Source organism: Aulostomus chinensis, chromosome 24 (assembly GCF_037954235.1).
Source record: "Aulostomus chinensis isolate RoL2024-O1b breed Wild chromosome 24, RoL_Achi_v1.0, whole genome shotgun sequence".
In the NCBI taxonomy this organism is placed as follows: domain Eukaryota; kingdom Metazoa; phylum Chordata; class Actinopteri; order Syngnathiformes; family Aulostomidae; genus Aulostomus; species Aulostomus chinensis.
Genome location: NC_141343.1, coordinates 7,317,168 through 7,332,929, shown reverse-complemented (window position 1 = coordinate 7,332,929; position 15,762 = coordinate 7,317,168). Strand labels below are relative to the sequence as shown.

General features: G+C 40.0%; 1 protein-coding gene across 1 annotated transcript; it reads right to left on the bottom strand.

The window, feature by feature from the left end:
- Window positions 1-5,841: 5,841 nt before the first annotated feature.
- On the bottom strand, window positions 5,842-14,187 carry LOC147238590 (carboxypeptidase Z-like). The gene is made up of 11 exons (XM_086196786.1): window positions 14,046-14,187; window positions 13,650-13,682; window positions 12,738-13,112; window positions 10,610-10,834; window positions 10,319-10,548; window positions 8,485-8,646; window positions 8,223-8,381; window positions 7,835-7,970; window positions 7,567-7,706; window positions 7,302-7,401; window positions 5,842-6,511 (listed from the first exon to the last, which is right to left on the bottom strand). Exons 1-11 carry the CDS (start codon window positions 14,125-14,127, stop codon window positions 6,153-6,155), a joined length of 2,001 nt encoding a protein of 666 aa, XP_086052912.1. The 5' UTR covers window positions 14,128-14,187; the 3' UTR covers window positions 5,842-6,152.
- Window positions 14,188-15,762: the final 1,575 nt, after the last annotated feature.

Below are 15,762 nucleotides of genomic sequence, written 5' to 3'. Positions count from 1 at the left end.
ATGATGCCAGACAATACTTTGCAGTCATCATGCAGATAGTTTGTGCAGTTAATAGTACGTTAGCTTGAAGTTAGCGGGCAGCATTTTCATCCATCTGTAAAGACATGTAGGGGTGGCCAATGGGGTAGTGCTGTGCAGGGAGTAAACCTCACTGCCTTAAACCTCAAGATACGCACTAGCGACTAATGCTAGTGCCCATGGGTTTTAACCTCTTTGCTCGTACATCCACCTCTCATGCCGGAGGTACCAACATTGAGGCCAGAGGCCAATGGTGCTTACCTAACTCAGGTGACATTGATGCGGTAAGAGATGGGCGGTAGGTGTAGGGGTTGAATGTAGCGGTGGCCAGCAGGTGGTGCTGTACAGTGGGTAAACCCCAACACCTCAAGAGACGTGGCACTAGCACCTATGGGTTTTAGCCTCTTTGCTAGTATGTCTGCCTCACATGCTGATGGTGCAAGTGTGAGTCCTGATGGTACTTAAACAACAGTTGCATGTATAACAGCAAAACTTATATATATATATATATATATATATATATATATATATATATATATATGTATGTATGTATATGTATGTATATGTGTGTGTGTGTGTGTGTGTACACGGATTTATGGACACTGGACAAAAGCAGGCTTAAAACATTTCCTTTTGATGATAGTTAACATGCGGGGAAGTTTACGCTCTCGTATGTCACCAGGCAGAATCCCCCTCAGCCCTGATGTCCCATTTGATCTCTCAGTCCTTGAAAGTATCAGAGCGTTGAAAAAAATAAATCCAAATAAATGAACACAATCAAACCAAAGAAGAACATGACAACAAACACGATTCTTCATCAGAGTCTGGGGGGGTCAAATTAAAGCCTGCGTGGCTTTGTTACACAGTGACCTCTGACTGTCACGCTGAAGAAGAAACCCACAATAAAGCAACAGAAAAACACAACAAAGAAACTCTCCAGTCGTGAAAGTACCTCCCAGGTTCAGAAACACCAACCACCTCTTTTCAAAAGGTTGTGACTTCCACCAACGCACAGCTGTATTTTCTATTGTTACCTTCTATTGTGGTCGGGGATCCCCACACTATTAAAGTGGAATCAATTTAACCTAGTTGGACCTGCTTTTGTCATAGCTGAGGGGTTTTCTGTAAGAATGTTTGGCGGGGGTTTTGTATACACCCACACTCGACTGGTCGCATTATCTTTGCTTCACGTGTTCCCCCGTGAGTTTGTTCAGGGTCTGTAACAAAGAAAGTAGCTTATTATCACCCACTGGAGGAGTTGTCTGCACATGTACGATTCGGTAATTGCTGCCGCTTAACAGCCAGACTGAATTGGACTTGACATTGAGCCGTTATTAGGAAATGAATTGCTGTTTTTACAATTATGGGAGTTTGACAGGGCCCAGTGGATCTCCCCTGTAACGGATCATACCAAGTGAATACAGTTCCATCCATCCAAAGAGCGGTAAAATGGAATGAATTTTCTGAAAGGAAGATTTATTATTTCCCTCAAACGAATTTCTGTTTGTTAGACTCATGTGGTCATCATTGCTGATTGTCCATGACAACAATTGTTCTTTTCACGCACCTGTTGCAGGGGGCCGGTCGCAGGTTCTCGCCACTCGGCTTCCATCTTGGTAACTTCTTTTTGGTCTCACAAGAATGCCTCCAGCTGTATATTACTATTTCCTTACTTCATAAGAAATCTGAGTCCATCTGTGAATCGATAATGTCACAACCCGATAGTGCATACATTTGAAGTGTGGAGTTTAAAGGGATCTAAGATAACAGACAGACTGACAGAGATCAAAGCCAGAGCTTGTCAACCAACATTTCAAACAGTGATTTAGTTCTTTGAAACTCTCCCCAAAGAGAAGAAACAGCAATTAAGTATATCACAAAAACAAATTCATAACGTCAATAATCAGAGATGAGAAAAAATTTGGGAAAATATTAGAATAAGGGAATTTGAGATACACCTGTATGCATATGTTGGAATTTGTTGGCCGATATGATCATCAATCATTTTTACAGAACTTCCCTAGCGTCAGCGCTACCAGTATTGGACCCCCCAAAAAATCACTATCAGTCAGGTCTGGAATTGATCCATCAAACTCTATTTGTAAAGCACATTTTACACAAGTTAATGTAGTCCAATGTATGGAAAATATAAGAAGTCGTAGAAAATAGACCTCAAAAAAAGCTGGAATAGTAAGTTACAGGAGTCTAAAAAGTATTACGCACCTTTATAGAGATAAACATAACGAACTGATTAAAAAGACAAAAAGTAAGATAAAGAAAATGCGACTATGTGACAATGAAATACAGTGAATGGATATAAAATCTGAGTTAAGTGATAAAGAGTTTTGTTTATCAAAGCAAAATTAAAGACGTGTTCAGTCTGGCTTTAGTTCTGGTCCGAAAATACGCAACAGTTAACCAATGTCAAAATTTCTATTCTATAATTTTATATTCTCTATGAGTTGGAAAGTTGTGGGCAATGTCAAATGTCAGAGTCCTCAGGTGTCATGCTAACGCCCGGTGCTGCTCCATCCTCATGGTGGACGGTGTGCTTATAAATAGTCATAGTTACAAACGGGTCTGGAGGAGGGACATAAGCGTATTTAAGCTCCTTAGAGAACAGAGCAGGTTCACTGAACTGAAATGAGGCGTTACGAACCTACTTTCCAGTCGCATGATGCTAATACAAGATGGCAGCTCGGGGCAGCTCTATGCTACTTTCTCAGCCTTGGCAAGTAATTGGTGACCCAACACCCCACCTGACATGGGCCGGCGTGGGGAACTGGTCCCAGAAAAGCGAAGAGGGTCAATCCTACATGAGATATTTTAAGTAAAAAAAAACAAACAAAAAAACCCAAACCATGTGACAAACATGAACCCCTCATTTACTTCTGCAGAGGGATTGTTGTGCATTCCTCAAGTATATACTCAATTTCACGGGGCAATTTCAACGGAACTGCACTTAAAATATTTGGTGATTTCTTTAAAAAAAAAAAATTAACCTTCACATCTCAAACTGTCAAACATTTTAAAATCAGCCATCAACCGCGTTTCCAGTTATTTCAGGTTTTATTAGCATGAAACGTGAATGAATTCAGCTGTCCTGCCTGCCAGATGGAAGCTGTCAACCCCAGACAGCTCATCATATCGAAGATTTTTTTTTAAGTATCTTCATACACCTGCAGCATTTTTGTACAAGCTGATACATGTTTTCTGAATACTAGACTAAAATTTTTGTCCGTGTTCACACAGTGATTCAATCCTGAACTCTATGAAACTTTATACGTCATTTCCAGGCGCTGTCACTAACTTCCTGTGGCAGCCATGTTGGATTATTGAGTTTTTACGCAATCGTCTGCACGGATTTCTTTCATTTTCTCCGATTGTTGAACAAAACACGGTACTTCATTTGAGTGACATACGACCCGAAGTTGTTTACCACCTGTGTCAACCATGTTGGAGTTTGTAAAATGTGATATCTCTTACGTATGTTGATTGATTTTGTGACATTTTATTGTGTAAGGAATTAACAATTGTGTGAAATCCAAGCTGAAATGGGAAGCAGCGAAATACAAATACTTTGCTTACGTACTAAAGTGTTGTTGTTTTTTTAGGTAACTGTCGTTAACTACCGGTATATTTTTCCAAAAACATTTTTTTTTAGTGTTTTAGTTTTATTATCTTTTTTATCAAGTTTTTTTTTCGTATTAATTAAAAAAAATTTTTTAAAAAAAGCCCAGGAAAAAGACTCAGTACTTACTTTATGCTTTGGCAGTTGAGAGTCTGGGCAAACAGGATGAATCATTACTTCCACTTCTACACAACTATCTGAACTTCTACAGGAACGAACGTGTGTAATTTTTGTCTGTTGTACATCAAAACTATAGTCACATGCTTGTTTGTGTGTTATTTGAGTTCAAATGTGGAGATACGTGATACCAGAAAAATCAACTTGAGTTGGTTTTTCTAAGTTTGAAATACTTTATGGTGAATTCAAGAGAGCCTGCATGAATGGTGTGCTAACAAAGGCTAACAGTGTGCTACCATGCTACCGCGCCACCATGCTAGCACGTGTCCTTTTCCTTTCTCTCTAGTGTCCATGTAAGCTTGTATTTCTCTACTTACCATCTCAGTTTCCTACAGCCATCAGAGGTACAGAGCACTCGTTACTTTACTTCACTCAGGACACTCATTACTCTATACTTTTGAGTACATTTAAGAATTCGTACTTCTTCATTTTGGCTTGAGAATGAATTACTCCTTCCAATTTTAACAGGTTTTACAGTACATATATTTGTATTGAAATGTGAAGATACCAACCTGAAAAATCTACTTAACTACTGCAACAAAGTATTTGTACTTCGCTATTACAAATCTGTTTCCTGCAGCTACCTGAGGTATCGCCTGTCATGCTTTATATGTAAGAGCCATTTACAGCTACTGTGTACTTTTGCCACCTAGTTTAAGATAATATCTGGTAAGCCACGAGCATTCCAATTTGGCTACAGCTCCACTTGCAGTACATCCCAATACTTCATGAATATCTGAACTTCTCGGGTCAGCCTGCAAGTTCGTTGCAACAGTATTTTGAGCCTTCTTACTTCCCCTACTCTACTTCTGATTGACCCAGGCCCAAATTTGTCTGTCTGACAAGGTCATAATCTCTGTATTTCTGTGTCAGGAACTATCGTCTAAATCAGTCGAAGCCATTTTTACAACTGAGGTTCAACCTCCCCTCTTAATATTCGCCATTAAAGAGGTTTTTCTAGTTGGAATTCTCGTCCTGCTGACGTCTCACTACTGTGAGATCGTACCATATTTTCCTGCCTCTCCGGACGGTGGTTTCTCCTCTGGTGTTTGGTGCCAAATCATGTGTTTGTGTTTTGTAAATCCCCTGAGAAAGTGGGTGCTTTTTTTTTTTTTTTTTCACCATCTTGTCATGGGTTAAGTACTTCACTAAGCAGACTCTTTTTTTGGGAATAATATTCTTCGACCTTTATCTGGGGGTAATTTGCTTTTCCCATGCTGCTTTCATGACCTTACATGAAAATTCTTGAGAGTTTTGTTTATATGCTGCGGACCTCACATGATTGTTTCCCTCTCATTATCTGGATCTGTTTGTTTTTTTTAATGAAACTATATATTTTAAGTTTTTTTTTTATAATTCTCAGTCACATGTGGTCCAGTCGTAAGGGGTTTTTTTCCCCCTAAAATGCATTTTTTTTTAAAGTTTTTCTTCTGCACCCTATCTTTTCTCCACAAGTCATCTACATTTACATCTATAATATTTATCACCCCAGTCTTTCATCCTCTCTCATCCGTCTACTTTAGATTTGTTCATTTTCTCGTATCGTCAGAAGCAAGAACATCTTACGAGCATAAGAGATTTTTCTTTAAAAAAAAAGGGACAGATGGAAAAGTACACAAATATACACTCAAGGTTACGTTGTTCGGGCGGTTCTACTGATTCATGAGAAGAAGATCAATCAGTTTCGGAGCTTCAGTTCTAAACCTGGTGGTCCAGCCCCCATTGAGGGGTCATGAGATGAAGCTGAGGAGTCATAGGATTTTTTTTTTTTTTCCTACTCGTTTCTGTGGAAAATTTCAATGATTTTGATTCAATCAAAAAAAAAAAAAAAACCTTCCAAGAGGAGAAATCAGAAGTTTTTACCTTTTTCCTGGAAATAAAAACTTACTAATTGGTTTTACTTTTTCTTCCAAGAGTTATTATAACACACTGAATTCACAACAGTATAGAATCGAAATGTTGTGACATCACCTTGAAAAGACTGGAATTAACAATCTAAGTTTTATTTTCATTAATGAAGGTGCAACTTCAAAATTTGGGTATAAAATAAGAAAGAAATCCTCGCTCAACAGTTCTTCTTTTTTATGGATTTAACACACACACTGTGGAGGCCATTGACTCACAAGTTGATTCGGCTTGCCCTCTAGTGGACAGCAGGTGTCATTACCTACAACAGGAGTGAGGTGCAGCGTTTTATTTCATCAGTTGAGGCAGTTAACAAGCCTTGAAGAAAGGTTATGATATGATTTTTTTGGGACCAAACAGAGCTGTACATATAAATGTGGAAGCAACATTAAAGCAACATCAAAGCAACATCAAAGTGCTCTCACATCTTCAGCAGCCAGGTGGGAGCAACTCCACCCTGCTGGGTAAAATAGCTCCACCACCAGGGCTTCTCTTGTCTCACCTCCCGGGTTTGGCTCAAGTCAGCCATCATGGTGTAGCGCTCGTACTGGTTAAAGGGGTCGAAGCGTTCATAGTTGCCCGTAGAGGGGAGGATGCTGTCATCCTCATCTTGCTTGTCAGGATCCAATGCAACTTTCCCCAACACAAAGTCCACTTGGCCGGCGGTGGCCATCCTCCGCGGCAGATGGATTCTCTTCATGGCTCGGGTGTAGCCGGGGGCCCAGGCGGATACAATGTGGATGCCAGGAGTGAGGAGGCGCCAGTAGTCTCCATTTTCAGCTACGCAAGACAGGATCAGTTTAGTTTTTATGTGTCTGAAGGATGGATTTTACACATGTGGATATCAGCATTATTATTCAGCAGACAGGGAGGGTCTCTCTTACAGGATGAAATTATTTCATGTTTAATTAAGATGCATATCATTAGAAAACTCCAGATAGTTGTTTAGGTTCTCCCTTACTTCTACGTTGGTTATTTACCTGTGAGCTGACCTCATACTCACATGTGGCACTTCTGATGCCAGCGGATGTTTAAACATCAGCTACCCTTACCATCAAATACTTTGCTGCGTACAGAGAAATGGAATAGGCTCTGAAAAATATGATTATTTTACACATTTATTTCACTTTTAGTTGCACTTGTGTGTACTGATCCAACTTCAATTAAAAGTTTGTATTTATTTTGGAAAATATTTCATCTTTGTGTTGTATTTATGTTGTTTGTCTACGTTAATCACCTGATTTAGTAAAAATGTCCCGCAAATAAATAAAGGATAACATTTTACTATTCAAGTTCTCTTAACAAAATGAGAACTTTTTCTTCTTTCTTTCAAAAAAATAAAAGCTATTTAAACATCAGAGGCTTGTTCTGGTGCGTATTAGAAATGACAGATGATTGTTTTATTTCCCCAAGTTTCTCTCCTTGTCTCAATAAATGACTGAGTACTCCTTTTAACAGAGCAAAGCTCCTCATATTCCACATCACACTTGTAAAATAGATCGTGAAATCAAACTATGTTTGTCATCTAAGGAAACAGAAAACCAGCATTTATTCAGACAAAGCTTTTCACCTGTGGTAATGTCATGCCGGATTCCTTTCACTGATATCCTTGCGTCTTTGATTGCATTTCCCTCATCATCTGTTACAATGCCTTTGATGCCAAGGTGGGCCTGAGGCAGGAAACACATCGGTCATTAGCAAACAAGTCATTATGAAATCATCCGACTGAAGGTTTTGGTGCATGTTTGGGATATCAGTCAATTTAGGAGCAGTTGGAGCGACAAAAGTGATCTTTTTAAGCCGTATTGGCAAGATATAGAGCAGGAAAGTCTTACTGCTTCCATAAATGCGATCAGTGCCTCGTGGTTTTCATGCCAGCTCATTAACAAGTCTTCTTCTGGAGGGAACTTGTCACAACCCAACTCCACGGTCACCTCGAAGCAGTTGGTGTGAAGATAGTTGAAGTCTTGCATCCCTGAACGGAGACAAATACCTGCTTTAGTTCCAGAGAAACGTCCTGCTCCTCCTCCTCAGTCTGGTCTTACAGTACCCCCTAGTGGCTGCAGAGTTACAACACCACCACAAGTCGCTATGGTAACTCACCTCCCGCAAAGCTGGACCACTGGGCACCGTTCACAGTTCCTTTCTTGCTAAAAGAACGAGACGGACCACAATGGGTGCTCTCGCTGAACATTGATTCGTGGGAGTTTGCATATGTTCCTGCAAGAAGCTTAAAAACCTGCAGAATTAAAAAAAAACAACAACAAAAAAACAAGTTATCGTTCATTAAAGCCAAGATCAGAATATTTCTTCAAATTTTGCAGGATTATTAACCAGCTAATACACTCTTGGCATGCAAATATTTGACACGTTTTTCTCATCTGCTTGTCTGCAACTCATTGTTGCTGAACTTTCATGTCAACAAGCCACTGAGAAGTCATCCTGTTTTTAAGAGAATGAATCTGTAATGTCTACGATGGGCCCCGTTTACCTGGTCATCCGGTGTTGGAGAGAACATGTTGTGTTCCAGCGGATGTTTAGAGAGATCGTACGGGTAGGAAACCACAAAATCCCCCCCGTGGAAGTTAGCAGATAGTACAAACGGGATGGAACGTATCCATTTCATGACAGCGTACGTCTCCGGTGCAACCTGAATAGCAGCATTAAGACTTAACCACAAATGTAAATAAATAAAAATCAGAAATATTGCCAATATCACATAGAATATATATGGATAAAACTTCATTCTGTACCTTACCAAACCAGTAAAAGTCTGGAATTGGGATGTGGTCGGTACGGTAACCCTTGAGTCTGCGTCGGTTGTAAACGTTAGACGTCAAATCGGGAAAGTTGCGGTTGAGGTCGATGTTCTGGGCGTTGTTCCGGCCGATGTTCCAAGAATCGTACGTGCGGCCCTTGTGTTTAAGAGGACAAATTTGATTGTTCATAGTTACATGGTTTTTTTTGTCACAAGTCCAAAAAAAAAAATTGCAGCCTTAAAATCTAAAACACGAGCAATGGTTTTATTCCCCTTTATTTTTCCATTAATATTTTTCTCTCCTTTATGTTTCTTTATTGGTCCACATCTACCTGACTCTCTCTCGGTCTCCGTCCCTCTCTTTCCTGCTTTCTTTTACCCTGTCTGGTCGAGGCAGATGGCTGCCACCCTTAAAACAAAGTTTTTCATCACTCTTTGGAAAGTGTTTGGTCTAAATTCCTTCCTTCTAGAATGTGGTAACTTTACTTGTGATTTGGCGTGGTGAAATAAAATTTGCTTGAGTTGTTTCAGAAGTATATTTGAACATAGAACTATGTGACTGAGATCAGTTGTTGAACTGAATTAAAGGAACACATCATTTTTTGAGGAAATAGGTTTATTTGCCATCCTTCCCAGAGCCAGACAAGAGGATAGACACTATTCTCTCATCTGTACATGAACCAGTCACCCACAGAGAACAGCTGACCTCTAGTTAGCTTTCACAATGAATGGTAGAGAATGGGAACTGGTAGCGTATATGAAACGATGACTATTGTTTTCATATTTCACTAAGTCGTGGATTTATAGGACGTTTTGTTTTCTGAAAGGTGCATTTAAGACCTACAGAAACCATTTGATTGCTAGTTAGCTTTGCACAATGAATGGTAATTAATGGGAAGTGTTAGCAAACACGATATGGCATAAATTTCTTTTCAAATTTCCCAAAGTCATGTGGATTTATGAAATGTTTGTCTGCAAAAGGTGCATTAGAAACCCACAGAGACAAGCTGACTGCTAGTTATCTTGAAACAATAAATGGCAGTGAATGGGAACTGGTAGCATACATCATACCGCATCTTTTGCATTCTGACCTCACAATGATGTGCGTATTAATGTTTGTCTGCTTTCACAATCGTGCGTTAGAGACCAACAGAGACCAGCTGACCGCTAGTTAGCTTAGCACAATGAATAGTAGTGAATGGGAAGTGTTAGCATTTGTCATACAGCATATTTTGATTACAAAATTCACGATGACGGGTGGATTTATAATATGTTCACACTTTGAAAGGTGCATTATAGACCAAGAGAGACCAGCTGACTGCTAGTCAGTTGCTAAGTGAAATTGCTGACAGTGAATGGGAACTGTTAGCACATCTCATAAAGCATCTTTTGTTTTCAAATTTCACGATGATGTGTGGGTTAATAAGATGTTTGACTGCTTTCAAAAGGTGCATTGGAGAGCTAAAGAGACCAGGCAACTGCTAGTTTGCTTAGCGCAATGGCTGATTATAAATGGGAACTGTTAGCACATTACATAAAGCATCAAATAAGAAACAAAAAGATACATCAGAATATATCTTTGTCTTTCTAATTTCACACCATTGTGTATTGATAAGGTGTTTGCTTTTTGAAAGGTGCATTCGAGACCTGCGGAGAACAGCTGACTCCCAGTTAGCTTAGCACAATGAATGGTGGTGAATGGGAAGTGTTAGCATACATCAGACCACAACTTTTTATTTTCACATTTCACCAATTAATATGGTGTTTGGTTGCTTTTCCACAGTGTGAAAATGGCTCCATCGGTTTATGCGTGTGAGCGTGGAACTGACCTCCTCATCGTCGCCATAGTTACTGTCCTGCTGTCCAGACACAGCCACCTCATATCCATCAGGATTCATGGAGGGAAGAATATGGATGCGGGTGGTGTTGATGAGGGTCTGAATGCGTTCGTTTCCCGCCTGATACTCAGAGCACAGGAACTGAGCCAGGTAGATCAGCAGCTGGCGACCCAGAACTTCATTCCCGTGCATGTTGCCGATGTACTTCATTTCCGGCTCAACTGTAGATTGTGTTTTATTAGATAAGAAACAAGGATGCCACACAAACTTTGCTCTACTTACGTAGTTCGTGTTTTCCGGGGTTATTAGAAAACTCGATCACCATCAGCTCCCTGCCCTCCAAACTGCGCCCGATGCTGTAGGTTCTAGATATATCAGAACACTGCTCCTCTGTTCTCTTTAGCACGCTGATCAGCTGAGCATTGGAGTGGTAGGTGAAATGCATTTTAGAGGCCGGTTCTTCAGGAGGAGCATTCATGCTGTCATATTCCTCTTCATCTTGCTGTGCTGTAATAAAATAAATGTCTTATTATTTCTGCACATTTATCTTTCTTACAAAAGTGCTGTAACAGCTGCCAGGCTATAAACAGAATGTGGAAAGTCAACATAACACCCAAAGCCTTGTGAAGCAAACCATCTGAGGTCCGCTATTATTTTTGTATTCACACTCACTTTGGCACCAAAAGAAACCATTTATAGCTCCAGAAACCAAATGGAACACAAAAACCCTGATACTGCCCTGAGCCTGTCTAGACTGTCATTAATAGTTTAAAAGCAACATTTGAACACTATAAAACTGTCAGTTTAACAAGCTCAAACTTTGCTGGTGACATTAGAAAACTGCATGCAGTTGTTGTTGAGAGATCCACATCGTGATTCTGCAGGATGTGTCTTCCCAGAACCATGAACGTCTGGACAAAATTTAACACAAATGCATCTCAGAGCTAGAGAGATATTCCATCAGACTAAAAATATGCAATGAAAGAAAGATGAGATATTCGCTTATATAATTTGTGACAACTTGAAACTTTGGGCTGTACCACAGTACAGAGCCACTGTCAAAAAAAACAAGAGACACACTTTAAAATCAAGTCTGCATCAAACACACACAGTCTGGCCCTGACATTGTTTTCTAGATGAATCTAAATGACTATCATTTCACAAAGAGAGGCAAAAATACACCCACTTTCACTTCTGTTTATATACCATACGGACTTAAACCACAAGCTAATGTGTACAGATTTGTCATGCTAGCATTTGGAGGCATATATCAGTTAGACTCATGAGGCCGCCGTCAACTTTACAACGCTGCTCACTTGACATGTCAATGAAATAATATGGGTTATAACAAGAGGCTACTCAGAAGGAGCATATTTCCGCCCAGGCAACCTCAGCCAAACTCAATGTGGAAAAATGAGATTTTTCTTAAATGTTTAACAGATCCGCACCAAAATTGAATCAGCTCTTCCTCGGTTCATGTTGCGACCCTCCACAGAGCTTAGTGAAAATCGGCTTTGTATTTTTTGAGTAATCGTGCTCACAGTCCAACAAACACCACCAAAAACATGACCTCCTTAGAGGTAATCATTGTCTCCATAGTAGATCATTTTTTTGGCGGGTGACTGGAGCTCAAGAGGTCAAACAGTTCATCTCGTAATCGCAGGGTTTCTGGTTTGATACCTGGCTCCACTAGGGGTCATGTGACAGTGAACACCTCGCACCCACCTGGGGGTTAATCCTGGGTTGATGGGTGAGATTTAAAAATCACTCTATAACCGCAGTAATTTATGAGTATTTCAAGTACAATCTGTCAACAGCACATCTGTAAATAAATTTTAAAAATATCGTCCTGTACTTTCAAATGTCGGTGCCATGGCATAAAAATGCAGTACTGGCAAGTGACCGTCCACACAGTATCATTGTGGAGCGCTTTAAGATCCCATGATGACGTCAGTCTGAAATGAATACGGGAAGAGTTAAAGAGCCAAGAGCTCTGCCAGACATCTGAAGAGAATTCTACTGGGCGAAAAACTTTTGAACACGACAAATAAAAAGCGATGTTCGGGTTCGCATGGACTTCAAATCATTAGTTCACTTGTATGATCACATAAACATATTTTAAAAGCTACCGTGATGAAAACGAGTTGGTGCAGACGTTTCCTCTGCTCATATGTTTCACACATGATGCGCTTCTGAGTGAACATCGTTTTTTTTTTTTTTTTTACACATTCCATGAACATATTGTGGTTTATTTCTGCTCCCAAGATAGAATCCAAACACACGTGAGGGTTTTACATAGGGAAATAAAGTGTTCCAGTCATTTGAGAGGAACCACATGCGTGTGTGTGTGTGTGTGTGTGTGTGTGTGTGTGTGTGTGTGTAAACCAGATGCTTCAAGTACGTTTCTCACCTCTGAGGCCCTCCAGTGGGTCATAGCAACCCTCCTCATCACCAACGAAGAAGCGATCGCAATCCAGGAAGTAAGGCCAGGCCATGTCTATCCCGTCGAAGGCGTGGTCGCACCTTTTACGCACCGCCTCGCAGGTAGAACGGCAAGGCTTTAGCACTTTACTTTTCTCGCAGCGTGGGGCCAGCACGGAGCAGCCCAGCATGCGGATGTCTGGGTTGCACTCCCCGCCGAGGAGAGATTCAGCCACGCTGATGAGGAGGTACTCGGCACCAATTTCCGCTTCCTCGCGGGTTTTGTGCCCGAGGATGTTTGGGAACATGGTGTGCGTGTACGCCATGTCGTCGCAGTAGGACAGCATGATATCTGTGCATTTGGCTGCAGTGGATGAAATAAAATGAAATTCAGGTCTCAGGCTCTCAGTGAGAACATTTTAGGGAACATTTTATCAGGACTTTTATCAATCACAGACATCTCCCATCTGTCAGACTCAGCAGTCCCGGCTGTGCTGTCTTCAATCATCCAAATATTTCTATTATCTCTGGAAATTAGAATTTGAATATTTCATACATTGTCATTGATCATCCCAAAAATACACATGATGGTTTTATAGCATTCAGGAAGGGTGGGGGTGCTGGATTCCATTAAGACGACGCCCAGCGTGACTTATGATCTCATTCTTTTTGCTTTTGTTTAAAAAAAAAAAAATCCAATCCAATTCAAATAAGGTTTAAACAATTTAAGATAATACTTCTTCTTTCTTTCTTTTTTTTTTAATGTCTTAGAATCTAATGAGTCATCTCAGTTTGAAAAGGTGCATCGGCCAAAAACAAAACAAAACAAAAAAACACAACATCCTGATGGCAAACAGCCCATGCATGACACCGCTCTTCCATCCACCCTCGGGCTACTTACGTTTTTCTTCCACTGGCATTGGTTTGCATCGTCCTGGAAGACATTTATGTACTGGTGAGCACGGTGGAAGACACTAGATGGCAGGCTGGCTTCTACAAATGCTTCACTGTGGCCTAGAAAGCTGATCAACTTATGATTATGATGTAAAAACACATGGAATGACACCGTTTTCTACGTGATTCAGTGAGAAAACTTTCATTTTCTCTAAGAAAAGCCTAAAATTACTAATCACCGCAAGTGTCTTTAAGTTTAAAAGAAGATTTTCTGCATTAAAGTCAAAAGATTCCACAGCTTGAAAATAGAAAGCAGCAGGTCCAGATGGAGAAATAGTGAGAGAGCGAGAGAGGGAGAGGGAGAAAGAGAAAAAAAAGAAGGAAAAAAAGAGCAGGTTTTTACCTCGATATCCCGGGTCACACCGTGGACGTGAACACGACACAACAAGCAACATCTGCAGCAGGATGACAAGCATGATGCGCATTTTCCAAAGTTTATATTCCGTATCGATGTGGCACCTCAAGCAGCCGCGGAGTATGTGTGAATGTGTGTGTTTGACAGTGTGTGTGTGTGTGTGTGTGTGTGTGTGCGTGTGTGTGTGTGTGTGTGTGTGTGTGTGTGTTTCCCCCGTCTGTAGAAATTCCTCTTGACAGCGACTTTATTAGACGCATTACGGTCAACTATCAGATTACAGAGGAAATGGCTCTGAGGTGATGTAGGGACGGAGAGGGCAGGGACACGGCGCGGATTTAAAGGTTTAAATTAATTTAAGTGAGGAAAAACACTGAAATTATTAATTAATATCACCCACTCTGAGTTGCTGGCTCCCTGAGACGCATCAAATCTGGATTAAAATTGATAAAAGAGTAGAACTTTGGTTAAATTCCTCTAATATTTTCACTCAAAGGGCCGTTCCTTCATTGGCACCTTCTGTAGTCACATGACCCGCTCTGGCCAATAGCTGCACACACCTGATTTGTAGGAGAACAGTATAGTTACCTCCCTAAAACAAGCACATAAACCATTTTAAATCCAAAAGCAGTAATGTTATGTTACAAGTGTTTCAGCTCAATATTTAAAAAGGTCAACATTTTATGTAGTCTGTAAAAATACCAAAAAATACAAGTTAACTTTGTGAATTATAAAAAAAGGATACTTTTTATTCCCAAAATATTTGGGAGAGCCCATATTTCATATATTGACTGCAAAAATGGACTGCTGTTTAATCAAAAAGAGTGAAACGAGTGCGTATCAAATTTTATGTAAGCAAATTTCCTGTAAAGGAGGCAGCAAGCTAGCAGGCTAATGGACGCGAGCATGAGTCAGCAGTCTTTGGTGCGCAGCACTGTCACATTATATACTACATTATAGCACAGCTAGTAAAGTATATACAGTGTGTGTGTGTGTGTGTGTGTGTGTGTGTGTGTGTGTGTGTGTGTATAAAAGGCCTACTCAAGATAGAAATGGACTATGGTTTTGTTTCAAACTGTCTTTTATCAATTAGCTGTCCAGTCTAAAATCGGAGGGATGAATTCAGTTGTTGGTAACAATAGAGATTTCTGTTATTGTGACGGTCACTCCATGCTCTATACATTATTTTATGATTTAAATATATTTCAATATGGATTGTTATTGTTATGATTGTTATTGTTTATTATTTAATTATTATAATATTATATAATTGTTGTCATATTGTTGTTTCTATATTTTTGGGGGAAAAAGGGAGGTGTGTTCTGCAGACAAGCCTATAGGCTATATTTCTGTACTTAGTTTCCTCTCACGTCACACATTTTTGTTCATCAATTCAGTACACAGAATTTGTGTGTGTGTGTGTGTGTGTGTGTGTGTGTGAACTGTGTTTGCTGGCTGTTTCCTGTATTGATGTTTAGTTATTTTGTATTTAATGTAATAACCATGTTTTCACAGGCTTCAACTTAAAATTGACTATCAAATCAGATAAGAAGCCTCAAGGAGAGACTTTGAGCATAGACAACTTTTATATGTCACTTTTACTATGTATCCAGTCAGCAGCTCAACTAACAGTATAATAATAATAGCTCTCGGAGAGTGTCACACCAAGTTTTGACGTGGCAACCTACATTTTCTAGCTTGTTTTACT

Bases quoted from the DNA above. Each gene is read 5' to 3' on its own strand.
- LOC147238590 (XM_086196786.1), bottom strand. From the start codon at position 14,127: ATGCGCATCATGCTTGTCATCCTGCTGCAGATGTTGCTTGTTGTGTCG. The intron at 8,382-8,484 runs GTACAGAATGAA...GCTGCTATTCAG, and splicing joins ACTTTTACTGGTTTGGTAAG to GTTGCACCGGAGACGTACGC. The intron at 7,971-8,222 runs GTAAACGGGGCC...TTAATTCTGCAG, and splicing joins CTCCAACACCGGATGACCAG to GTTTTTAAGCTTCTTGCAGG.